This window comes from Ixodes scapularis, unplaced genomic scaffold (assembly GCF_016920785.2).
Source record: "Ixodes scapularis isolate PalLabHiFi unplaced genomic scaffold, ASM1692078v2 PGA_scaffold12__126_contigs__length_90152505, whole genome shotgun sequence".
In the NCBI taxonomy this organism is placed as follows: Eukaryota; Metazoa; Arthropoda; class Arachnida; order Ixodida; family Ixodidae; genus Ixodes; species Ixodes scapularis.
Window position 1 is genome coordinate 28,959,394 of NW_024609838.1, and position 26,797 is coordinate 28,986,190.

At 48.2% G+C, this 26,797-nt stretch overlaps 2 protein-coding genes across 2 annotated transcripts in view; both read right to left on the minus strand.

Moving 5' to 3' along the window:
* The window catches only part of LOC115316630 (chitinase-3-like protein 1), a 57,164-nt gene extending 46,374 nt beyond the window's left edge, over positions 1–10,790 (minus strand). The window contains exon 1 of the mRNA XM_042289351.1: positions 10,676–10,790. Within this exon, the coding sequence (XP_042145285.1) occupies positions 10,676–10,790 (115 nt within the window). The remainder of the gene's footprint in view (positions 1–10,675) is intronic.
* A 315-nt stretch (positions 10,791–11,105) lies between these two features.
* On the minus strand, positions 11,106–26,454 carry LOC115316637. Its single transcript, XM_040221491.3, has 4 exons — positions 26,298–26,454; positions 20,933–21,152; positions 17,193–17,305; positions 11,106–11,240 (listed from the first exon to the last, which is right to left on the minus strand). Exons 2-4 carry the CDS (start codon positions 21,147–21,149, stop codon positions 11,217–11,219), a joined length of 354 nt encoding a protein of 117 aa, XP_040077425.1. The 5' UTR covers positions 21,150–21,152; positions 26,298–26,454; the 3' UTR covers positions 11,106–11,216.
* Positions 26,455–26,797: the final 343 nt, after the last annotated feature.

Genomic DNA, 26,797 nt, shown 5'->3' on the forward strand with positions numbered 1-26,797 from the left:
TACAAACACCAAAAATAAGGGTAGTCCCAGGTTAGAACTTTGTGGCACTGCAGATAAAGGTGAAAATGGATCAGACATAAAGCGCTTCATAAGCAATCTGCGCTGGAGTTTGGAAATTGTGAGTCAGCATTCAGACTATTTTGCACGGTTCATCGGACCCTACTGGAGGTCCATTCCACCTGCTTTTGCCACAAGAAAAAAAGTTTAGTGCTGCGAAATGTAGGCCACAGCAGGTACGCGCTCAGCAGTGATACCACTAAAATGGCTACTGATGAGGTGTCAAACCGGGTTAACAGTTGCAGGAGCAGGCCACCCTTGCGTGCCAGGTGACATCTATGTACAAGGGTCATCTCGTTGACGTCGCCTAGTACGCGAGGGTGGCTTTTACAGAGGGTATCGGTAGCGTATGATATTATAGGGGGTATTCACGAAACGCCGTTTAAGTGCACTGTTTACTGGGTTTGCTCAGAATGGGAGCTCACACTTACAGGCTCCCAAAACCGGCACTCTTGATGGTGTAGAATGCCCGTTGCAAATACATTGTGGAAGATCACAGTCAACGCGCGCTGAGCAGCTATGCATTAAGCTATGGCCACCGGCCCCAATACCCTCTAAACATCCACGATTATCGGACCAGAAGAGCACCCACCATTGATGGTTTCATGCCAGGACGTAACGAGACTTGTCATCGTGGCCCTGGGCGAAGACGGTCGATATCGCTTCACCCAGGGTGGCGATTAGCAGGCAGGGACAGAGTCATCAGGAGGACCAGAAAGAGTAGGTTGCGAGCGATGATTGGGACTACCGTTGATTCCTTGATCCTTATCTTCTTTCAATAACAAGTGGCACGTGGCCGTTAGAGCAGAGGCGCCTATATTTAGATTAAAATAAGCTGATCTGATCTAATAATTTAAAAAGAGTCGTGATTTTTCCCTACCCTGGAACAAACTATAGCCGATGGGCAGTCGCAGAGTTCAGATATGCCGCGAGCTAATCGTTTATTCTGAACGCTATTTAAACAACAAAAAAAGGCTGAATCGGTTAAAAAAATGAGTTAATGCTTTTTTCCCAACGTAGTTTTTTTTTTTTTCAGGAGAATCTAAATATCATTATAATTTGCATTCAAAACAACACTAGACGTGAAAAAAAAAAAAAAAAAGGGGTAAACATGCAGCCGCTTTTAGCGGCCGAACGTCATCGGTTGGTCGAGCAGTGACGTCATCAAAAAGACCAAGCGGGATTCTAAAGCGTGTTTCACATGCAGCGGTTTTGGCCCTAGAGCGGCGCGATTTCTGCCGTCGCGGCGCCCTGGCCAGCACTAGAGCAGCGTAGCTGCCGGCTCTAGCCAGCACCAGCGGTTAAGCGGCACGAGCGCCGCGACGGCAGAAATCGCGCCGCTCTAAAGCCAAAATCGCTGCATGTGAAACACGCTTAATTGCATCTTTCGCAGAACATCGTACCGGCGTGCGGTCGTGCATCACCACTGCGTGATGCACGTTAAAGACCCCAGGCTAGCGGTTGTACTGCACTGGCTAAATTTCTCATCTACAGCTGGGAGACCCGTCGCCTGTTGAGGCTGACCAAGTTCTAGGCTGTATAAACATACACACACATGCAACCCAATTTCGCAGAACGATCAACAGGCAATCTTTATTTCGTTTCGTCTCCGCTTCGCGCGAGCTCCTCAGATTCGCTGAGGTGCCTGCATCTTCTGTAGAAAGATGCTCGGAACTGCTGGGCTAGCAACCATTTACTAAAGATGAATTCCTCTTCTTCACTCCCACTAGTTCCGATATAGGAAAGTAATGGGTGTAGAAGAAGGTATTCAGTAAATGGGTGCTGTTGCATCAGTGTGTTTGTGCTATTTTACCTCTCTCTCCCTCTCGCTTTCTCTTCGTGTATCTTCCTACGTTCAGCTGGCACCTTTCAGAAGTATGAATCAACAACTGGTTCAGCTAGTTGGTGATTATCGACGATGCACGACAATGGCTCTGCGAGCCGAGGAGCACGCGCGAGCGATCCTTCGTGACGTCATGTTTTCCACTCTCCCTTTACTCCCCTCTCCCGCTGCCGTGGTGGGGCGTGGTTTCAACGCAACTTAAAAGACGTCTTTTTAGGTAATACGGGCATGAAATGGCATACTTTTTGTGATATGCGTGATGCTTGAAGTCGGATTAAAAAGAATCAAGTGTGTTTAATCAAATTTAAAACCGCTTCGTTCCCTTGAAGCAGTTCATTCTGAGTGTCTCCACAGAAATTTCGGGTAACACGAAGCTACAAAACAAAGTCGCGGCCTCCGAGATTCTTGGCGTTCAAAGCTCTCTTTCGACCCTTCCAAACGCTCGTTTGCCCAGCGGAAGCTAGGGGCGTATGGCACAGCTTCTCCAGAGCTCCGCAAGATGGGGCGGATACAGAGTCGTTTGTTGCATCTGCCACTTCTGCCACCGAAAAGGCGCACCGACTACACAAAGGTGTCTCGCCTCTAGCGACAGCGTTGGGCTTCTCGTCAACAAGCGAGACAGCCAATACTACTGAAGCCTTTTGGAAGACCATCGAGCATACGAAAAGACGACTGGAGGATTGGTGGCATCATACACAACACAGGGGGCGCTGAATTCTCCCCCAGGCTAGAGTTCCTGTATAGGCTCCCCGTAGGTAGCATATACAGGAACTCTACCCCAGGCGGGAGGCACTCACTTGATCGAATGACGTTTTAGCGAACGCCCACGTTTCATCGAATGACACTTTAGCGAATAGTCGGACGCCGCGAAGCGGCGTTTTCGGGTGGGCCAAATGAGTTCATATTTTTGTAATGAGTTGCCGCAGACTGTCGCCGCGAAGCGGCGTAAAGCGCAGCGCGACGGATGGGTTAACGCGCGCCCCCGTTATTCGCTAAAACGACCATTCGCTCAAATGTCGCCGTTCGCTAAAATGTCATTCGCTCTTGTGATATGGGCTTGGGCATGATCATTCGAGCCCGCCCGTTATAAAGGGAGCAGCCGCAGTATCATAATCATCATCATCATCATTGTGATGCTGATGCCAGCATCATGGACGACGATGACGACGATGACAGGAAGCTATACCGGGTGACCGCGGCGCTACGTTTCAAGCCCTGGGTATGGATGCCGTGGGGGAAGCAGCCGTTGTTAAGAATGGAACCTTCGGCGACCTTCTTCCGGGTTTCAACGCTGCGGAAACGAGTCAAGACGAGTCTGGGACCGTCGCCTGCGTGACGGGGCCTGCGGCAACAAGTCTCAACGCGCCCGTGACGTTAGCGGGACGTGTGTGTGTGCGTGGTGGTTGGTGCGCTCGGGAAAGGGAGAGAGGCATGGCCTAACTGCGGAGAACTTTGGCTACGTCGCACTGGACGGCGGACTTTGCTGCATCGCACTTGACGGCGGGTTGCTGCATCGCACTGGCTGCCCTGGCAAGGAGTGAGGGAGAAACGGACCCTATATAAGGCGGAGCGCGAGGCTGCTCCGTTGTTCTCTCGGATTTGACGACTGTATCGCTACCATGTAATTAAACCCTTCGTTACGTTACCAAGTCTCCCACCTTCACGGAACCCCTGGGTTCTTCACTTCGGGAAATGGACGTCGTCTCGAGCCAGGAAGCTTCCGGACGTGCGGCCTAAACCCCGCCTCGAACACCGTCTTCTTCGACGGGCCCACCTCCTGCAACCCGCTGCCTTCACCGAAGTGAGCGACCGCACCACCTGACCGAACAGACTGCCAGGGCATTACCATCTGGAACCTTCATCGAAGGGCCCACAAGGTCAAGTCGGCTTGCAGGCTGACTCACCTCATCTGTCCCCGAACTTTCAAAACTCGGGCAGCGGTATTGGTGACGATGAGAAGAACACGTCCTCCCTATCTTGTATAATTATATTGTCACACAATCACCATCAACTAGACGCGGCACCACGGGCCTCCATGGTACGGCCTGTTGCCTTACTGCGGTGTCGCGGGTCTCCTGAGCCAATAGTCATTAAGATTAGTATTATTAAAGGGATACGGAATCGAAACTTGAAATATAGAGAAAACATCAAGAAATGAGTTCAATATGATCAGCTAAGCCTGTAATGAATAATCGCACGGTCGTATTTTGAGCAGATGGCTATATTTTATGCTCTAAATGCCGCGATTTTGGCGAGCGCTTCAAAATCAGCCATGGAGGAGCGCGATGCATCTCGGGAGATCCGGCAGACGTCTTGACGTCATCATGCCTCGGACGACCAAGCGTACCGTAGTGACGAGTTTTGCCACTTGGAGGCGTCAACGCGTTACAATCTCGCATTGTCGAAGTACCCAAGGGCTGTAGAGATCGCGGGGCCAGCACGCGCACCAAACCTGAGAACAACCGAAGCACGCGTTTGCACGTCGCGCGAGAGCTGAAACCAAGGTGGCTCACTTCGTTTTGGCTCTTTCCACCAAGACGCCTCGGTATTGCGTTCAGGCCTAGGCAATCTATACCAGTGAGCGGACATACCGCTGCGGCGCTGCTTTCAGAGGCATGTTGTCGTCACGACATTCCATTGAAGCTTCATAACCAACTACCAGGTGGTTTTTGATTATCGTTTAATTCACTTTAAAATATGTTTTCTTGCGTTTTCTAGCGCAATATTTATGTTTCTGTGGTTGTGCTGCTACCTGCGTCGTGTTGAAACAAAGAAATGAGCTCCAGAATTTGGTTTCCGTACCCCTTTAATACTTGAACGTTAATTTTGTGCACGCTGTACAGAGCTCGTATTTTCGTTAACACTGCGAAGGCACGCGAGCTCGTATGCATACGCGATTCAAAATTCCTCTCAGCTGGCTCTGGCAGTGCTTTCTATCACCCAGCTTTTGCTGAGACGCGGTTTCTGGTAAGGATCAATGTGGCGATGCAGGCGAGTTGGTTCATGATTACAACTGGTAGCAGCGCGCAAAAACACAAGGACAAAGGGAGGAATGCACAAGACGAGAGCTGAATAAGCCAGCGCTGATTAACAGTAAACAGTAAAAGAAAATATCGTACAAGATTTTGCTGCGGCGAAAGGGCCGAAGCCGTGAGAGCGGTGCCGATATCAAAGTCATGACGCCGGTGTCCCAGAAACAGTCGAGTGAAACGCTAAAAAGTACAATACGATAACGATGGGTAAAATGAAACAATGACATCACGAAAGGAACAATTTAGTTTAAAGACCCAAGCGAGCGGCGAGACCAAACCTCTCGCCTTCTGTTTAGTAAAGCGATCTGCGTGGGAATAATTAGCGTCACGTTTCGCCTGCTCGGACTCACAAATAAAATGATATTTTTGGGTAAGGAACTTTGTTGAGACTCGTTATTGACTCGCCACTATTATTTGTCTAAAACAATTGGACGCTCAGTTTGTCTGAAAGATATCAGGCGTTTATTTAATCTATATCTATGCCGTTCTTAAAAACGAGAACACTCGCGGATTTTGACCTATACCGCTTCCGTGATAAAGTAAGGGTGTTTTTATCGTCGCCATTATGCCCACCATTTTCTTGTTAGGAGCAGCCTGGCGCGTGCCAAAGGCGAACGTTTGAAAGATTCATTTGACACCATCAAATGCATAGTGCACTGGGGCCTGCAGGTTTCACCGCGGAACATGTAACTACAAAATGGCGAATTTGACCCCGTAAGTATGATGTCACCACTTGCTAAGGGAGTTGTCGTGGACGGATATACATGGGACTGAATTTCGCTCCGAAAGGACGATCGGTCAAAAATCGGACGTGGAATTTAAACGTCTAAAATTATAGATATAGAGAATCTAGAAGTTAACACTTATCACGAGAGAAACTTGCCAAAAATCGGCTGTTTCTGAAATATTTGCGAAGAAAACGTCCGGTGCACGAGACGTGTCGCGATGCCTGCTGCAGGAGTCAAACTCATGACGGACAAACACGGAATGAGTGAAGTATGTCATCTGCAACAGTTTGAATCGTTTGGGCAATGATAGGATTTTGATTTAGTAATTATTTGGAAGATGGCAGGCCTCAAAACTCACGAGGTTTATAAAAATGAATTGTATTTGCGTCCAATACGATACTGTCTGACGAAAATCATCACACGCATGGAGATCTGCGAAAAAATACAGCGAGAAAAAGCAGCTGCTTAGAACATGACATCAGAGCAGCGTCGGGCCTTTTTTATTATGCAGTTGACGTGCGTTGTTATGAAGGAGCAATAATATTTCGACTCCAACAAGAGTGGTCTGAGACCCCAAATTTCGTTTTTCCGGCTCGCTATATGAGTGCGTGTTTTGTACCTGCTTTTAATCATAACACTGAGAAAAAATCCTACCGATTCTTCAGTTTTAAAGTAAGACCCCAAGTAGCGAAGGCGCTGGATAATAACGTCGGGTAAGTTATACTGCCGCGTGCATGAACAAGAAGGAACGCTTCTCCTTACATCTGGAAAATTCGTGTTTACTCTTACCCCGAGTGTAAAAGATAAGGAGGTTAGAATGACCTTGCCTAGTCAGTAGCGGTCATTCTAGGTCGAATGTTCGAAATGCGGACTGTAGTAGATCAGGGGCCCTATGTTGCACGTCTTGGACTCCCACGGTGACTATGGAGAAGGAAGTGACGTCAACAACGCAGCAAACACAGATTGGATGTTGATCGATGAGAGATCAGTCAACATCCAATCTGCATTTGCTGCGTTATTGACGTCACTTCCTTCTCCGTAGTCGCCGTGGGAGCCCAAAACGTGCAACACAGGGCCCCAGGAGTCGTGTGTGAGTTTGCCGACTCACTCGGAATCTTGAGCACGAGGCACGTTCACTCTCGCCCCAGCCAGCTGCCACGCCGACACCGCGACGTACTCTCTGGCTGTTCTGACGGATTCCTTGTTTTGTTAGAACTTCAGATTGGGCGAGTAGGCTGTACATGTTTGTCGACGTTTAGAGCGCTCAAAAAACCCAAGGAACACAACTCTCACTCAGCGTTCACTAAAAACTTTGTATTGCGTGTTCAACTTTGGCTTCTACTTTTACTTCAATTTGAGGCGATTTGCAAATCGAAAACGACAAAATATAAAAATAAAAAATACCTTTCTAACGTTTAGGCTAATTTGCGGCTAAATAATAAATCTCTTTGTGTGATAATTTTATTGACGGCGTATCTAAAACATTTGTCCTCTAATCGTATGATGTTCTCGGCTTCGATGACTTCCCTTGTTAATTGGTTTACACTTTTGCCCAACACGGTCGTTGGTGTGTCACACATTTCAACAACAGCACCGTGGGGCACAGGAGAAAAAGAGACCAGACAACTCGTCCTGGCCCTCTTCTCCTCAAAGGTGCACCACGGCTACAACTATGGCTGCCTCAACGTTGAGCGCAGCCATCAACGATGGCTGCGCTCAACGTTAGCTGCGCTTCCGGCAGCTCTGGCTTCCACGACGTGCAGGAACAGAGGCTGCGATCGTTATAGAGTCAGCTCCAACCCTTAAAGATGCCCCGTCCTACATAATGTGATGCTGCGATTCTGTGTGGATACCTCCTCCTGCGTTCCGAGACAGTGCCGCTAACGTTAGCCATCGGCGATGCAGCAAACGGCACCATCTTGTCATCACGCACCCCACTGACGTGCCCCTGGCGCACCCCAGCATGGCGGAAACGGTACGGGGCGCCAGCATCGCTCAAAATGGCAGCGCACAGGAGCCTTTCATGCAAACGTGTATACGATCATGAAAATCTCAACAAGCTCGAGGATGTAGCTGAACAACTCATGTCTGCACAGCTCACTCGGTTGTTGGGTAGCAAGGCAGGTCAGGCCATTCTCCAAGAGGTCAGGCGCCTACCATCGTCCACATCAAAACCTCCGCCGCTGCCACCAACACCCTGGGAAAGGCACACACCTAAACAGCTGACGCTCCCTTAATACGTCGCATGGACGCCGACCATCCAGAGCGACGGGCGTATCATGCCAGGGCGCACGAGCGGCACGTTGCTGACCTGGACCTACGACGACACGTCGTTTACTACACGGACGCTGCTAGCGGCCTCGTTCCTGCCCAGGGAGCACACCCAACGTCGGCTGAGTGGGTTAACATTACCCAGCCTGATGTGTGGTCCCAGCGGCTCCCCACAGGAGTTAGAAGCCGAGTTAGAAGCCATTGTATAAGCTGCCCATCATGCTGAACGCAACCACTCAGAAAAATCAACCACAAACATCACCATCTACACAGACTCGCAAGTGGGCTACTCGGAGTGCCGCCACGCATCCAAGTCGACCAGCGACCGCGTGCACAAAATCTACGGCATCGCGTCCCACCTGCATACCAACCACCACACTCAACTCCGTGTCGTCTGGGTACCCGCCCACTCGCGTATTCGGGGAAACGAATGGGCCCATAACGAGGCGCGTGCAGCACTGAGCAAACCTTCCGCGCCAATCGTACCCACCATCTACAGCGGGCCCCATTTTGATTCTTCGCAACCCGGCGACAGTCAGCCAGACCTCACTGAGAGAGCTGCGCTCGCCAAGCTGGAGCGAAAGAAAATATTCCGCAACCTGAGGACTGCGGCCTCCCTTTTCAACAGGCACAACAGAATGATACCCCTAAGTCAGCAGGAGTGAGCCGGAGGGCCCAGACTCTCAGATTCGAAAAGCGCCAGAAAACAAGGACAACAGAAGGAATAGACGAAACGATGCGCTTCGTTTCGTCTATTCCTTCTGTGGTCCTTGTTTTCTGGCGCTTTTCGAATCTAAGATGTACCAACTTGCCGAACTCCAGGTTCTTCCCAGACTCTCGTCTGCCGTACCGCCACGAACACCCTTATGCTGCCAGCCCTCCGCAACCGCATATTTCAAGATGAACCGCAGCAAGACTACTGTACAGCAGACAACACCCTTGCGACGACGCAGCACGTTATCTGGGAGTGCCCCGAGCACGCTGCGGCTTGCTTCAAGGCCTTGGCTGACATCCCGGTAGCAGACCAACCTAACACCTTTGGGGACTGGGTGATCCCACAAGACAAGCCGCTGCCAACAGTGCGGCTCCTGTGGAATCAGCTCTGCCACTTCTTTTACGCGGACGGCGGACCAGCGGGGCTCTTGCGCCGATGGCCCATCGGTGACTGCAAATTCCCTTCAATAATCCCATCGCACGGTCGCGCTTTGGAGCATTTGGCGACGTTTTGGAGCGTCCCATAGTGAAACGGCCGTCGGCCGCTCTCGGGCGCGGCTGTGTGAAAAGTTATTACTAATATTATTTATTTTTGCACTGCGGATGCTTTAAAGCAAGAGCAGCCATGTCTGGCATTAAATAAAGACGTTTTTAACTCGACTCCACCCCCCCCCCCCCCTCTTCAAGCAGCACGGAGCCCCTGAGTATACCCCACCATCCTCACCAGCTCTTCCAAGCAGTTCTCCGACCCGCTTTCAGCGAGCGACGACGTCGATGGCATTCATCGCTCGCACGACAACTCCGCGGCCGGCAGCGCTCCTGCGCCGCCAAACATGATTTCTGTTTGGTTTTCCAGCGTTTGCTCTCTAAAGAACAAGCTACCTGACTTTAATGCACTGGCGTCATCTTTCTAAAATACAGTATTCGCTGCGTACATGCGAAAAATGGCTGGACGTCTCAGTCTTTGATGGACAATTAATTAATCTCACGCAATTCACTGTAGTTGGGCAAGACCGCCCTTCAACTGTTGGCGACGTCCTCCTTGCTGTGCCAAAACTCCTGACCTGCTGATGTCTTGACCACCTCACCACTCCGGGTCTAGAAGCCATCTCCGTCGAGGCCTTTTGCAAACATGGACAGCTTCTTATGGCGTCTACCTATTGCCCATCGTCCCTACGTGAACAATCGTACGCCCACCTCCAAGGGAGCCTACTGCGCATCGACCCTAGCAGGTTCTCTCCACTGTTTATCTTTGGTGACTTCAAGAGTGTCATTAACTGGTCCGAACCTGACACTCCCATCCCTTCAGATGCACTCAATGGCACGCCGTTAGACGTACTGGAAACTGCTGGCCTCCCCCAACTTTGTGACGCCCCATCCTACATTTCTAGGAACAGCCACGCTACCTTCCTCAACCTCGCCCTCACCAATAATACCACCTTATCCCACTGCTGCACAGTCATATCCAGCCTACCAGGCAGTGATCACAGTGCTCTCCTCACCAACATCCACTGCTCAGCCCCTTAGCGAAATCATCAAACCAAGAAGTTCCAGCAGTTATAAAAAACATTTTCCCTCATCCTAATCAGCTCATCCATTTCGCTCCCTGGTCCATCGTGTTTGATGACCTATTGGCTGACGAGGCCCACGACCTCTGGCTCGACATGATGTCAGCGATTCAGCACGAATGAGTTAACCTTAAGGGCCAACAGGAGGCGCGGCGGCCTTCCATATATGACAAAAGAGACTGCAGCCCTAATCAGACGTAACCACGAGCTATTCGAGAAAATGCAGAAATTTAAAATCCCAGTCGTATTAACCTAACCCACCAAGCCCGTGCCGAAGTCAAGCATCTCATCCGTGTTTCCCATAACGATTATTTACAGCAACTAGCAGCAAAAAACACCCGCCAACGCGAACTCTTTTGGGCATATTTTCACCATCAACGAAAAATGTCCCAAGCGCCGGTCTTCACACATCACGGCACACCCTACTCAAGCCCTGACGACATAGCCGAGCTCTTTTCTTACCCCGTTTTCCAGGCTGCTGCATTAGTCGACCCTGGACCACATCACCTTTGTCCCCGAACCCACAACTTTGCCAGTCGAGGCCACACCAGCAACCCACACTCTTCTCCATAGTCATTCTTTCAACTCAAACCTACGAAGCCCTTGCCCGTGTCAACTACTCTCATTGCCCTGGACCAGACAGCCTCCGCCCCGCCCCGTCCTCATCCGCTTCTTCAACGATTTTCTCTCCCACAGCCCTCTTCCCGAATCCTGGATCTATACCCAAATCCAAAGAGCATGCACATTCTCACGAATTCGTGGATGGATCAAAGCACGTGCTCAATGGCGCCATTTAGGCAATAGGGAGCCACTGAAGTTTTTAATGCTCACATTTATTTTATTTCCCGGCATTGCTTGCCGTAATGACGGTGGAAAATAGGTGGGCCGCGTCGATGCGTTTCTCACATCTTGTGAAGTTTGCTGCCCGTGTCATCCGATGTTGGCTGTTTGATCCGATGGCTGTTTTTCCCTTGGCAGGCTGCACTCACGATGTATGTGGCGCCTAGATTCTACCAGCCTCCCGCCTCTAAAACATGACAGAAAACACGAAAAAATGCAATCATTAATTAAACTCACAATTTTATCTGGTCCAACAGACCCTTTCTTCAAAACCCCATTAAGCAACATGGGTGGGAGCCATTTTTAGACTTAGGCTAGGTGGCGCAAGCTACCGCCCGTTACAAAGGGTATAGCCATCAACATCCATCTATCCATCCTCGGGCACGAAGCGTGTGATTGGATCCGAGTCCTCTCCGAACGCTGACGCTGCTCTCGTGTCCAATACACGCTTAGAGTTCGTGCCCGAAGGGACTCAGATAATTGTCTGCATCGCAGAGGATTCACTGCGTGGGATTGATTTAGTTTGTGATAGCAGACACATAAAAACGACGAGCGCCATGACGATGCACTTTTGGCACTGCTGGGTATAATCACCCCGATCTCCTCTGCACTTGCGACCATGTTGTTGTTTGTTGTTTATTTTGGGGTGAAGAGAAAGCGGGGGAGCCAGGAGATATGTGGGCCTCCAGTCAGAGGCAAGTCGCTATCTGGCTTTTTGGGTATATGGGTAAATAAAGGAAAGAGGAAGAAGAAATGGTTATGTACAAGTTTGAATATCTGATGCATTATAGTCCAAAAGCCAACGGGCTTGTTTAGAATTGGGCTTGTGAGAAAATGACCCCACAGCGAGCAGGAAGATAGCATCCACTCCTATCGCAGTGCCGATCCGAGATGGCAAAGTCCGTCAATGTACCGCGGAGGTTCCCATCTCGGCTCCGCACTAGATCAGAATGCCGCAAACTTGCTGTGCTACCTATTCACTCGCATAAGCGAATTTAAACGTTGAATACTTGTCCTAGATCCGTTGTGTAAGTTTTTGTTTTGTGTCTGCAAAGATATTGGAGGAGAGCACGAAAGGCCTTTTCAACTATTCCCCGCGTTCCACTGGGGTTCAAAAGCTCTTGGGCAGTGGAGTGGGGAAGTCCAACTGCAGCGTAGGATCGCAATAGCACTTTTCGGAGATCCTCATGGGTTAGACACAAACGTAGTGCATGGGTTGTGTCTTCAGGATCACCACAAGTTGGGCATCCGGGGTCTGTCTTGCGGCGGTACATATGGAGACGCTTCGCGGTATGCGACCATGTCACCCGAGAGTGCCACTGAGCCCGCCTTGCACTCCTTCCGAGAGATGGCGGTGCATCTCAGCCGCTCCTCCGCTGTTCACGTCAGTTGTATGCTTTTCGGATGCCTTTCGCACGGATTTATCAAATTTGCGTGTTGTTTTTATCAAATTTGCGTGTTGCTTCAATACTTTTAAAGCACCTGCATCCCCAGACCATGGTGGCACCTATTGTAAACATATCGTGGGTTGAGGAGAAAAGCGCACCGTGGTTTCCGTACGGCAAAAATAATCTGCGCGTGTCGGAACGCTCGGTCTCACGTTCGGAGCTGACGGCAATGTTTAAGAACTTGCCTTTATATATAATTCAAAGGCCATAAGCAATTCTCGTAAATTCTCCACGAGGAAAAGGTGGCTACGGAGTCCGCACATACATGTATGTGAGGTGTCTGCTATGTTTAACGCGCTCAATTTATCATCGTCAAAATTGTAATATATATATATATATATATATCAGGGTGTCGAACCGGAACCGAACCGAACCGAAAACCGGAACCGAACCGGTATTTTTTCCGGAACTGAACCCGAACCCCAACCGTTATATTGTTATCGCGATGAACTCGAACCGGAACTGAACCGGAAAAAAAAATAACGGTTACCGGCTCACGTCAAAACGGTTCGGCCACGCGCTGTTGACAATGAATGTGCTATCAATGCCATTTGTTTTTTAAGTGCCGTCAACTGACACACACCTCGCTTACATATTTTTCTTCTCCACTCAGTCTTAGGAATATAAACGCTGCATCCATGAATCTTGACATAGGAACCAGTATTACGCTGGTCGCGGCTTGCACGGAAAAAAGAGAATTGGAAGGCTGTGCAAAAAAAAAAGAAAAAATCGCGTCACGGGATTTCATTTTCCTACAATCTCGTAAATCCTAAATGCTGCTGTGTGCTCATTCATAGCCTCCGGCTCATTTCATAACACGTTTGTAGAACGCGCAAGTTCTTGAAGCTTGCTTCCATCGGAATGAGAAAAGAAAAGGCTGTGGAGTTTGATAATAATGCAGCCGGTTTCGTATAGGCACTTAGAAGCTAACATATTTGTGAGACAGCGAACTCTTCTATTTTAATATTTATCCTATTACGTCCTTCTGGCGTTGCGTTCGTTCGGTGAAGTGTTTTTCATATTCCGTATCTTGTTTAATGAAAACTTCTTTAAGGGTCTAATTTGAGTTACCGAAGGCTAGTTCAAATAAAGAAAGCTGTATTTTCTCCCCACTGTTCCTTCAATTGCTTACACGCCGAGGTGGCGGGATAGTTAGCGAGTTCTACTTGTAAGTGGGTTTGTAAGGAGGTCGCGGATTTTACAGCTACTGCGTCGGACCCGATTAGATGAAGTCCGAATGCGTAAACGTCGGTGAGGTAACCTTTGGGTGCACATAAAGAAACCATTCCTGGTAGAAATCCCTGAGCCTTACACTACGATGTATCCCGTTTCGTATGTGCTGATTTCAGATGTTTTATTTGTAATTTATTTTGATGTTGCAATTTGTCATTTATAATTTCCGAATCGGTTCGCGAACCGGTGAACGGGTTCGCGGATCGAATTAATCGAACCGGAACTGAACCGGAACAAAATAAATTTACTTGAACCTGAACCGTAACCGAACCCGTATTTTTTCGGTTCGACACACTGATATATATATATATATAATTTTTAAGTTAGATAACGGTGAGTTTCGTAACTTTAGCATCTGGTTCCAACCGTCAGCGCGTAATTTATTTTCGCAGTGGAAAACAACGTTTATCTCTTTATATAAACACCCTGTAGAGCACGGTGAGTTTTATACCTGTGTCTGCATTACGTCGGTTTCGTCATGAATCTGCAGAAAGATGCAAATGTTGCGATAATAGCGTACACCTTAAAAGTTGGTCGAAATACAGTACAGCTGAAAACAGTAATTTTATTTCATGAATCATGGGAATGCGGTAAATAAGCCATCCCTCACAATAGATAAAGAACGAAGAAAGTTCCTACAAATTTGATGTCTGCTCGTCTTGTCAATTGTTCTGTTGAGGCCTTTGTCCGATTTTAAGTCCTTTCGCTTTATTGTTTCTTGGTCGTTTGTTCGTTGCGTCCTTCCTGTTATAGTGTTGGGGTTTCTTGAGGACTAATTGCACTTTGGTCCTTCTACTTTGCTTTTGTTTTTGTATAAACGATCTCACCACTTCTCAGTTCTATTGTAATGCTTGTTTTTTTTGTTTTTTTTTTGTTGTACTGCTTGCGGCACGGGTATCCCCAATTCTCCCTTTCCTTCTTTCGTCTCTTTTGTGTTGTGTAGGTTTCTCCCTCTCTTTCCTTCGTCTCTTTTGATTTGTTCAAGATTTGACGCCTATATAAGCACCCTTCGTTCTCAAATAAAATTCAGCTGCGTTTGAGACTCTGTGTTCGTCCGCCCCTTAATGTCCCAGTCTCGGGTTTTTTTCTAAATGTTTACACCCCTCCATCCTTCTCTTCACCCCCCCCCCCCCCCCCCCCACACACACACACACACCTAAAAACCCAGCCTGAGTCCATCAGCTGAGTTCATTAGGCTTAGTCCATCAGACCTCTTTAGGATTCCGCAAATCGAGAAATTCCGAAGTCTACTACATTTTTCAGAAATAACCGGTTGGAGGCGATTGGGCAGAGAACCCGCGTGCACTAGAGCGCTAGCTGGCACGGGCCTTCCTCTCGAAAGCCTGCCCATAGTTTCTGGTGCAGAGTGCATGGGCAGTGAACATGTGCGTTTCATTGCAGAATCTTCGGAACACTGATTTAATTAAATTTTGATTAAACGCAAACTCCTAAGACGCGTATGTTTTTTCTTTGTTTATCTCCCAATCTATAGCGTGTTCTTGTGACAATTGGGGTGTAAAACATCGTATAAATAACCCACGGAAGAGAGTGCCACGACACTTTTCACAAAGGTGCTTTACAACGGAGCTAGCGTTCTGTTGATTTTTCGTGTACGTCAACAAAACCTCAGGTCTCGTATTTCATGCAAAATCGCTTCATTCTATACAAAAGCTTATACGTCTAATCACTTGGATATGCATTTTCAATAGACTAGTTATTAATAGGCACCATTTCCAAGGTCAGTAGACTCTCGGGTAGATAATTAAGGTTTCTCAAAGATCTGCTGCTGTGCAACCGATAGGGGGGCTTTAGCCATGTCTACGCTCGCACCGCACTCTTTTTGTCGTCGTTCCAAGCGCTTGCGTGTCTAGTTTCCTTTCCTTCCGCTCTCCCGGGTGGCGGCCCCGTCGCACGTGTCTGGTTTTCTCCAGCTCCTCGGGGCGGCGATAGTTCGTACCTTTGTTCAAAATTTTGTGTCAGGTCTGTGTCGTGTACTAAACAGCTTCGCTGGTCACCCACCTTCACAGGGTAAAATGGCTGATGATTTTTTGGTGGATCATCGATCATATTAAAACTTGTTTGTGGGTTCTTAAAAGAAAAATGCAAAAGAACAACTTTTTTTCCCATACGCGGTATGAAGAGGGAAGCAAATTGTCGGGTTGACGCAGCTATTCATATATGGCACCACATGATACAAAAACTTGAAAGCTTCTTAGAGATTAACACCCTGAAGCATATCCAGAAGATCCGATCATGTGTCGTACCATACACGAGTAGCAGTGTTAACACGACGGTTTGCTTCTGTTTTCCTCCCGGGCATAAATTTTTTTTTTTAATTTCTTTGCATGTTTTCTTACGAATTTACACTAGCGAAATTTAAATATGAATAATGCACCATCTAGACACACCTTTGTGAAAAGTTCCATGGCGCTCTGTTTATTGGCTCGGTTACACGACTTGCTTTACGACACCCTGAAACAAAATAAAAAATAAAAATCGTTTTTTCTCCCTATTTTCTAGTGGGTGCTTTAGGAGTAGCGTCCTTCATTCTGTGATTCCGTGTTAAAAAATAGGGCGAAACAAAAGCTTTCATAAACAATTTGCGGCCGCGCCGGGCGCTCACAAGCCCATTACTCCAAGCATTTCCAGCACGCCATAAACAGCTGAGTTATGGCGCCCCCATCTAGTGGTACCGGGCGAAACTATATCGGCATATTCAGGGGACAGTGCTCCCCGTAGGTGCGCACCGGGTGACATGGTCGTAAATGTGGAGGTGGTCTCAATAATCGCGAGCTTATGTTTTGCACCACACGCGATGCCCAAAGACCTCGGGTGATGGTATGCGATGCCTGGAATGTGTCTCCGACTGGTGTGCTTACATCGTCCTAAAAACTGGTTCTTCGATTTCCGTCTGGTGAGGTAATAAAAGTGTCACGTCGCGGGCCGCGGTTCGTGTGGAGGGTTAAGGGCCGCCCACACTAGCGAGAAAACGCGCGTGGCACGCCGATCGCGGCAAGTAACAAAATGTCGCCGAAGCACAGTCAGCGCCACGAGCGCGTGCAGACACACGCCCTTTATCTTGCCGCTTAACCGATTTATCGGCGCGCCGGGCGCGTTTTCTCGCTAGTGTGGGCGGCCCTTTACAGCAGCGGAGATGTATGCGGCAGACGCCTGCTCTGCTGCAGGTCATTCTTCAGCTTGACACTCCACTGAAGCTTCAGCAGCCAGTGGTTGGGACATTGCGACGACAAAAACAATGACGCATGCTCGCATTTTTTTTTTCGGGACTTATACCATTAGTTTCCAGGATCGCCACATCCAACAACCTTTCACGTCTACCTTTGTGACGTCATTTGTTGAAACCTAGGGACCACTTTCTGTGTAGGGGCGACATAGGACGCCGAACCCAGTCAAAGACGCGCTCCAGGAACCCTAGTTGAAGGTCTTTAGGCACCCACCTTTCGTCTTTTATACCACCATAGGACGACGGCGATGATGATGAGGCCGATCGCCAATCCCGCCCCCGTGGCGATGGCTTCAGCCATTTCCGGGTTGTAGCCGACCGAGTGACCTGGGTACGGGAACCCGATTCAGCCCATACGCTCGCGGATGAGAGTGGCGTGTCTATAATACGTTTGTTTCACTCTAAAACCGGGGGTCGCACTGCACATGCGCCACACAAAAGACAGTCTGCAGAAACACGAGTCTACGCAATATCCTGCGGTTCGAACGCCGCGCGCCCAAGTTTCCTCCTCGAACTCATTGCCACCTCGGAGCACGGATCTCGCATGCAGACTGTCTTTTGTATGATGTGTAGGCAGTGTGACCCCGGTCCTAAGGCACGCTGCTCAAACCTCCTGTAAAAGACACGATGACATTATTGAGAGTTTTAGGGAACCGTCTTTGCGCTCAGGGCCGGATTAAGGTACGGGCTAAGGAGGCTGCAGCCCTGGGCCCCAGGCTGTCAGGGGGCCCCATGCTGGCCCCTAAAAATTTAAAAATAGTAGTCTTTTTCTTTATTATTATTTAAGAAAGTTTAGGCAGAAAGCAGAAGAAACACTCCGAAGAGCCTCTGGCGCAATGGCCTTCTCGTTCTCTTTTCCTTAACAAGGAAACAAGGATGCCATAAAGTTCCCGTCTCTAGATCAGCTGGTGTTTGTGAGGTCCGTGTGCAACAGGCGTTCCAGAACAACAATATTTAACACGGCCTCCCATGCCCCTCGTTAGATTTTTTTTTTTTTTAATTGGAGCTTGATGGAAGGACGGTGATGAAGCTTTCTTTTGTACTGAGACCCCATTAGCGGTGTTCTACGGACAATTGTGGGCAGGAAGTTAAGCAAGCGTCAAGTAAGCAACGAATATGGTTCACACATGTTGTTTTAAACCTTTTCGCGAAACTCCATATGGGGTTCATTTCAGAACGATAAGTTTGGAACAAGCGAAAAGGCGCCTGTAAATCATCCGGACACCGTCTCTATAGCCACCAACAAAAAGGCGTTCCAAGGAGCCGGCTCTTAAGACGCCCCTCAACAGTTTTCGATGGGTACTGACTGCAAGGAAGTGCTCTAGAGTCGATATCTGGTCTGCCAGTGCAACTGAACACTCTTCCTTCCAGCGACTGATAAGAATACTGCAATGGTTTCACCAACCTCTGAGGTATAGTCTTTTATTTTTTTAACGTTGAGTCACAGAGAAAAATGGCCGCCGAGGTCTAAATTATTGCATTTAAAAAGAACAAGATTAGTACTAAATCTGACGCGAAACATTTTCCCCATTCAAAAAGACAGCGTGTAGGTACAAAAAGAAAACATCTCAATCCTCATGATAAATTCTTTTAATGCAGATGTGCCCGAACGACAGCGGTCGATGTCTTAGAATCGCACGCAGTTTCTACTATGCTTTAAATGTGGAAGTCTGCGTTTGTTCGCGAAACGAGGGTTCAGTTATTAATTAGAAGAGCGTTTACGAAGTAGTTTGATCCCGATAAAGACTGCTTCAAACAACGAAATTTCTTTCTTGCCTATGTCACTTCCTTCACTGCTCACATCAGTAATTAATTAACAGAGGGCTAGTTAGAAGTTAAAACACTTCCAATAATTTGGAACAATTACAAGAATAAGGGCTCTAGATTTTCGTGGCAGTCGTCGATTTGCGAGGCATGCCATTTAGTTTATGGGAAGTGAAATTAGAATGGGAATTTTGCGGGTACCTTTTCGGTTGCTGCATCACTCAATTCATGTGTGATTAATGATGTCACTCGACATGTTAGCAAGAGGGTCACCTGTGCTACAAGTCGACATTGCGACCAATTTGTGTAAACTGGCCTGGGCATGTGCTCTATGAATCTAGCTGTAATTCTAGTCAAACAAATTCATGAACAATCAACATTTTAAACAGAAGCAATTTAGTGTTTTTTTATGTTGTTTTTGTGGTTAAGTTTTTGAATGTGAACGACAAATCCTAATATTTTCCGCAATGTTTATTTGATTTCAGTTTTGTATCTCAAAATTACTATATTGTAAATTGCTAGAGGGGTTGATTATTTGCAAAGTAGCTTCGAAACAATCGCATCCGCTCACTGACAGCAAGGCAAACTTGAATTCCATTGAATCTACGGATCTAAACAAGGCTCGACAATAATCATACGATGAAACATATCTAGATTTAACAACTTAAAAAATATACATATTCCCGTCGTCATCGTTACCTTCACCACCACCATCATCACCCCCACCATTATCATAGGTAGAGGCCTCATAACAGCCTAAGCCCAGGGCTCCCAAATGCCTTAATTCGGCACTGCATGCGCTACCGTAGAAGACTCGCACACGCGCAGTTGGTACCGGAAGGCGCATCGTACGATATCGGATGTGCAAAACAGGTTCCCTAAAACTATTGAATGAGAAGTTTAGTACTCGCTACGCGCCGCGTTTCCTAAACTGTCGGAGACAATAGAAGTGTCAGCGTTTTTTCTCACTTGTGCCTAGATAAATTATGTAAAACATCTCTACATTCTTTTAACGGAATTTTTTAATGCATTTATGGAGCATTGTTACGCTAAGGCTGTTATTCTATCGGTGTTATAGAGCAGATATGTATTGCTATAGCTTTTATAAAATATAGATGAAAAAATCGTGGGAGTTATGAGAAAGTCTGAGGACACTTAAGTATTTCTTATAAGTTGTGATCATACCTCGGCGAATCTCACTCACGAGGACCCTCACTCATCCTCAACTTCACAGGTGAGGTAAGGGTGGGTGAGTTTCTGAACCAGGAGTATTCCTGAGTGTGAGGGTGAATGAGGGCCGTGAGGGCTGTGAGGATCGTGAGTGCGTGAGGGGTATGAGTGCGTGAGTACCGTGAGGGCGGTGAGTGCGTGAGGGGCGTGAAGGGCATGGGTGCGTGAGGGGCGTGAAGGCCATGAGTGTGTAAGGGGTATGAGTGCGTGAGGGCCGTGAGGGCGGTTAGTGCGTGAGTAACTTGAGGGGCGTAAGAGCCCTGAGGGTGTGAGGGGTATCAGTGTGTGAGGGCCGTGAGTGCGGTTAGTGCGTGAGTGACTTGAGTGGCTTGAGGGGCGTGAGAGCCCTGAGGGCGTGAGGGGTATGAGTGCGTGAGGGCCGTGAGGGCAGTGAGTGCGTGAGGGGCGTGAAGGGTATGGGTTCGTGAGGGCCGTCAGGGCGATAAGTGCGTGAGTGGCTTGAGGGGCGTGAGGGCCATGAGTGCGATAGGGGCGTGAGGGGTATGAGTGGTGAGGGCCGGGAGGGCGATGAGTGCGTGAGTGGGATGAGGGCCGGGCGTGAGGGCCATGAGTGCGTGAAGGGTTTGGGTGCGTAAGAGCCATGAGGGCGGTGAGTGCGTGTGTGGCTTGAGGGGCGTGAGGGCCATGAGTGCGTGAGGGGCGTGAGGTGTCAGTATACAAAAGGCCGTGTTGTACTCCGTCATAACCAGTCGCAAGCGTGCAAACGAGCCTTGAAGCGATTCTGTATTTTCTGACACCGCATCTCGGCAGCTTCAGCAAGAAACGACACGACTTCGACATTTTGTTTTAACAGATCGCACGCAAATGGTTTGCTATTGGGAGAATGGGTTGATGCACGCATGCCTATTGTTTAAACGTTCTGGTTAATAGACGAATTTGAAAACATATTAGTTTTTTTGTTAGTTTGTTTATGTGAAAAATGGAGACCAGAATACTTACAGCTAAAGGCGGCGCCATTCACCCCGCATTTCACATGTTCAAAGCCGTTTTGTTCAAAACAGCCTTGTAAGCGTTCCTCTGGGGTCATCTCTGCCCTCCGAGACCGTTTTAGAGCGATACCGCAGGGCTCATCGGCGTCAGAGAGTGCCGTTGAACTTCCCAAGGTGAGGATGGTCCAGGCGGCTCCGACGAGCAGATACCATCTTCGATGGTCCATGGCCTACGGATAACACGTGGTTGTATTGCTAACCCCATTATTTAAGCCAACGTCACAATGCCGGTTCATCATACTAAAAAGTGCCACTAAATAAGCAACGCTTCAGAGTAACGACACTTACCCATCTCGTGGCTTAAAATCATGGTTGCCAGTTATCTCAAGCTTTATCTGAAATCCTAGAAAACGCTTTTCCGTTGTCTACAAATGTTTAAACAGTTCGCGACAGGGCAGAGCAATATTACATGAGCTTCCTAACAGAGAATCTAATGCCGAGGAAGTCGTACATTTAAATCATGATGATCGGGAGTGGCGTCTGCTCTGCACAAGCACCAGGAAGGCGGCGCCCACAACGGGGAACAGAGTACCGATACTCTAAGCGTAGCTCATATAGTGACTCTAATACAAATTACACGGTGTTCGCGCCAGTCGTGATGATAAAATTGTGTGCGGACACGTGCCAAGAATGATCGATCCTTCGTTTCGTACATATGTGTGCTCCCAGCGCATGGCTGCAGACAGTTGGCTGTCTTTTGTACGATGTATTTCAGTGTGCTATGTATGACAACGCGCTGTTTACAAACATGTTCGCGTTTTCCGACACCAGGTGTGGGCATTGCGCGTGCGCAGAAATCTGATTTGCCCGAGGCGAAGCATCTGCGCATGCTCAGTGACGACAGCAGCGCCACCGCAGTTGCGTGACGTCAGAGTGTTGGTTTGGTCTGCTCCGCTCCAAAACTGCGAGCGCATCTATAGACGTTTGCAAGTACGGCCTCTGGGCGTCGACATCTTGTTGCTGGTGTGGGTAGATTGTCTGATTGTCGAGCATTTCTGAAGCCGTCAGTACGCCTCAGCAGTGCTCGACTATCAGACGGTCTACCCACACCTGCAGCAAGACGGCGGCGCCGATCGATTTGGTTTCGTTCCCACGCAACGGGCTTTTTCCTCTCACGCGGTATGTAGAAGCCGATCCACTGACCTACCAGCGGATTTTGGCCATAAGCTAAACTGACTAAGGAAAGGGGGATATGGAAGGAGGAAGATAAAGCGCAGGAGACATTAGTAATTTGCTAGGTGCCCGTGTTTACACTGCCGGTGCAGAATCTTGCGCGTCAATAATCATTCAAGTGCCATAGAATTGTTTTTTTTTAATCATAATTTTGATATGTGAATGTTTAAGACAGCGGAAATTCAGAGAGCCCGCATGCATGGGCTTCTCGTTTCTCGGCCGTGGATGAGGAATTTAGCCAGTGCAGTATATGACTCTTAGCCTTGGGCCTTAAACGTGCATCGACCAGTAGGGATCACACACGGCCGCACGTTAGTGGAGTACTCACTCAAATCAAAGCGGTAAGGGTTGTGAATTGACCCAATAAGTGTGGCGTCATTGCTCTAAACGTTACTAGAACAACTCAGTTGGCTCCGATCTGTACTCGAGAACCGAACTAAAGGCGATTGCAAAGCCGCCATTTCTCCCGCAGCGGCCACTCCGGGAACTGCACGGCGTCCAGTCGTGCAAGGTGGCGCCATCTTGCATTGCCATTTCACAGTACTATACAAATCAGCTTTAATGTTTTGACTCGTCGCCAAAGGGCGGCGCTATTATCGTATTCAGTTTGGTCTCGGTGGACGCGAGCGATCCCGGTTTCAGGGGTGAGTTTCCCAACTGAGTTTTTCAGTAACGTAGCTTTAAACAAACTGTTGCTACGGGCGTTGCTATGGACGAATACATGGGACTAGATTTCACTCCGAAAGAAACATCGTTCAAAAATAGGACGTGGAATTGTAACGTCTACAAAAATTAGATATAGAAGGACGCATAAATTTAAAATTTACCACGACAGAAGCTTGCCGAGAATCGGCTGTTTCTGAAATATTTGCGAAGGCAACTTCCGGGCCTCGAGACGTCTCTAGATGACTGTTGCAGACGACGAACGCGTACGGAATGACTGAAGCATGCCGTCTGCAACATTGTGAATCGTTTGCATAATTATGCGATTTTGATCTTGTACTTTTTGGGAACATGGCAGGTCTAAGAAAAATAGTCAGGTTTGTAAAAACAAACAGTACATGCGTACGATACAGGATATACTGTATGGCGGAAATCATCACACATATCGAGATCTGCTAAAAATACAGCAAGAGAAGCTTCTGTTTAGAACAGGATATCAAAACAGTATAAGACCCTCTTTTTGATTTTGCAGTTGACGTGCATTGTAATTAGGAATTGTATCGTAACTCTAACATGATCGGTTCGAGACTACGAACTTGGTTTTTCAGGCTCGCAATATGGGTGTGTTTCGTTCCTGCTTTACCCATCATGCTGAGAAAAAATCCTGCAGATTCTTTCGTTTTCAGTACAAACCGAAATAGCGAGGAAGATCGACAAAAAAACATCAGGTAAGTTATATATATATATATAGGTTACGGACTGTTCGTTTGATCACACAAATGTGCACTGAAGCAACTTCTGCACCGTCAGAACTCCTTAAAACGAGTGCTGGCCTGCACTTCGACGTCTTTACACTTTACGTCGTCGTCGTAGGTGATTCGACTTCACAGTGTTCTCACTCTTTTCAGATATAGCGAAAACCTCCACGGGCTGGCGTTGGCGTTCACGGGCACTCTTCGCTTCAAAGACCCAACAGAAAGTTGACCCCGAGAATAGAAGTTTCGTCGCTCGTCAGCAACCTAATTTAAAGCAGTCGCGTAATCCCTCAGAAAAAGAAACATTAAACATGCAAAGCCATCGTGTCATCTGCTTGTATGGCAAAACCGGCTCTGAAGCTTTATTACAGAATTTATCATCGCTTTGAGACGCTGAGACGCAGTGGCGTAGCCAGGATTTTATTTCGGGAGGGGTTTAACGGCATCCCCCCCCCCCCCCCCCCCCCCCCCCTTTGAATGACGGAGGGTGAGCTCGCTGACACGGACGCTCAGGCAAAGATTAGGGAGGCACTGTTAAGATAAAATGGGTAACGCTGCATTGTCGTTTTTCAAAACGGAGCAGGCTTCATTTACAGGAATACGGGCGGGGTGGCTCACTGTTCTACTGTCGTCGTAATTGCGGCCCACCAACCTTAAAAACTTCCTCACAACACACAACTCCCTCCGCTTTTCGAAGTAGCACTGCAATACCAACGGGTGAAGGCCAGACAAAACACAAAAATAGCTATAGTTTCACAACAAACAAACAAGTTAAACAGCGAACAATTTTTTTTCGACACTGAAAAATTGGAGCAACTGACCACGCACAAACACCAGGGGCCCATATTTAGAAGGAAGGCAATTCTGAAGAATCACAAAACCAAACTCTATGATCAAATAAAGGTTTAACGAATTCGTGCTACAGAACCAGATGCTGAAGGAAAGAGAGTGTTATCTTTGTTAGGCCGTTTTATCTTGCAGCGTGGTTCAAAGGCAGCAGCAGCATATCCTCGGGGTAAGGAGAAGTCATCAGTGCGAACTCGTCGTTCCGTCACTCGGAGAAATGACATGACGCACCACAAAGAAACTACACGCCGAACGTGGAAAGGAACTTGACTAGCCTTGCGCCTGTGCGTAGTGAGAATATGAAGGCGTGTCTCTTCAAGTTTCTGATGTTCCGTGAAACGAAGAGATTAAGCTAAGAGTAATAAGGTATTGCATCGGATGCCACCTTGACATACAAAGCAGAAAGCCAGACGGATTTCATCGCATCCGTGAGCGACGATTTTCGCAAAGTCAAGGAAACTTCGCCAAAAATAGGGAAATTTTAGGCGTCCAATGCAAGAGAGAGAAACGTGAAGCACCCGTCACGTCTGCGGTATACAGGCGGTCGCCCTCTGTCCGGAGGCCCTATTTCAGAACGTCCATCGTCTCCTCAAGATCCTAGTGGCTCTGCAACGGCGGAAACTGAGCGCTCGTTCTCTTCACTACGACGGTTGAAAACATACCTGAGAGCGTCCACTTCGAGTGAGCGATGCTTGGTCTATGCTTCGTTTCAGCTTAATTCCAGACGCAGCCGATGCTACAGGCGTGAACATGTGGCCCTGAACAGTGCTTGCACTGCACGAGCGCGCGTGGTTGAAAGCCCGGAGCTGGCACTTGTAGCATCGGCTACGTCTGGACCTAAGTTGAAACGAAGTATAGCGTTTTTGAATGTTCACCGCGACATTAAAGTTGAAGCGGAGGACGTCCGGGATATTTTTTTCCGTGAACGCAGGCGACTTCATTTTAATGTCTAGGCGCTTGGCATAAATGAGATGATAAAGAGAACCTGTAAATTGCATTCTAATATAACTGGTCACAGTTACCTTTTTATTCGCGGTATATTCTAGTAGAAAGCACGTAATTCTGATCACAAAAGGTGTGTGTGAGCGCAGCGCCACCCGTTGCTTACAGTGCGATTGTTTTTTTTTCTTTTTTTACCATTCATTTATTATTCCTTACATCACTGACATTATTTTATATTATCACCGTGTGTTCGTTTTATTATGTTCACATTGTTTTGATTGAACTGTGTTTCAGTGAGGATAGTTTGTCATCCTTCGCCCCACAAATGTTTCGAAATATCCGTTCTCTATATATCTGGGATCAAGTTCCGCATCCCATCGAATAAACATGAATTAAGCAATATTGCATATTTTATTAATTTGATCTTTTTCTACCCCACAAACAATTTTTCCGAAAGCCTATAAGTTGGAGATGGTCCGTTCTCCACCGTTGCTCCGTGCCTCGTGTAAAACCGACTGCGTGAGCAGGGGAGCGAGCGGGCCCCGTTTGGGGGGGGGGGGGAGGTAGCTTTGGCATTTCGGGAGGGGTTTCGACCCCCCAAACCCCCCCTCTGCCTACGCCACTGCTGAGACGGCAGAGAAAATCTCCATAATTAGACATTCAGAAGCCACAATATATACAAAAAAATTTTAGATTTCTTTTTATCAGACAAATTCCCCCTCGCATTTGTCCACAACAACGGGCCTAGCAACGGTTTGCGCTGCGCCGTGTTGTGACGTCATCACTTACGGGCAGGATCCCTGAATGCTGGCCGGGAGGCGTCAAAAATGCCCCAAAACCAAAAGCACTGAATTGGTACGTCGTTTGGTTGACTCAAATGGACACCGAAATGACGGGGGTTTCTGCGCGTTCCGTGAAACAATTTTCAGTACTCACCCACGACCTGCAAATAACTTCCGAGGCTGGCGAACGGCCGAGCCGATGTCCCTCCACCCCTCGCCGTAGTCGCCGCGACGACCAGCACTGACTGGATGGTAAAATGCTCTCCTTGAACGGCCACGTGCGGACCGCTTCACCCTTTCCGCTGTTTCGAACGCTCTCCAGAAAGCCTGACCCCCTTGCCGTGGCCTTACGTCAGCGGGCGAGGACGTAAACAAGGTCACTGTGCTCTCTTTCACACTACGGTAGACCCCACCGGACAACTACGAGGCGTCCCAGCCAGTCCTGTGCTGTGAACGTACCCCGTGACTACACGCCCTTGCTCGTCCCTGCGTCCCGGCTACTAAGGGTCAGTGACACTGAGAAATCATTAGAGCGGGCTCGATGGCACGTAGCGTCCTCTGCGGTCCATCGTATGAGGCGAAACGGATTACAGAATCGTTCCGGCTGTTCTAGTGGTGCGCGGTCCGACGAAGGGGAAAGAGGCCCAGATAGTA

Excerpts from the sequence above, each read along its gene's own strand:
- LOC115316637 (XM_040221491.3), bottom strand. The coding sequence starts at position 21,149 with ATGGACCATCGAAGATGGTATCTGCTCGTCGGAGCCGCCTGGACCATC. Across the intron at positions 17,306-20,932 it reads GAATGGCGCCGCCTTTAGCT|GTCACTCGGTCGGCTACAAC; the intron begins GTAAGTATTCTG and ends TCCCGTACCCAG. Across the intron at positions 11,241-17,192 it reads GGTGGTATAAAAGACGAAAG|AGGCGGGAGGCTGGTAGAAT; the intron begins GTGGGTGCCTAA and ends GTCATGTTTTAG.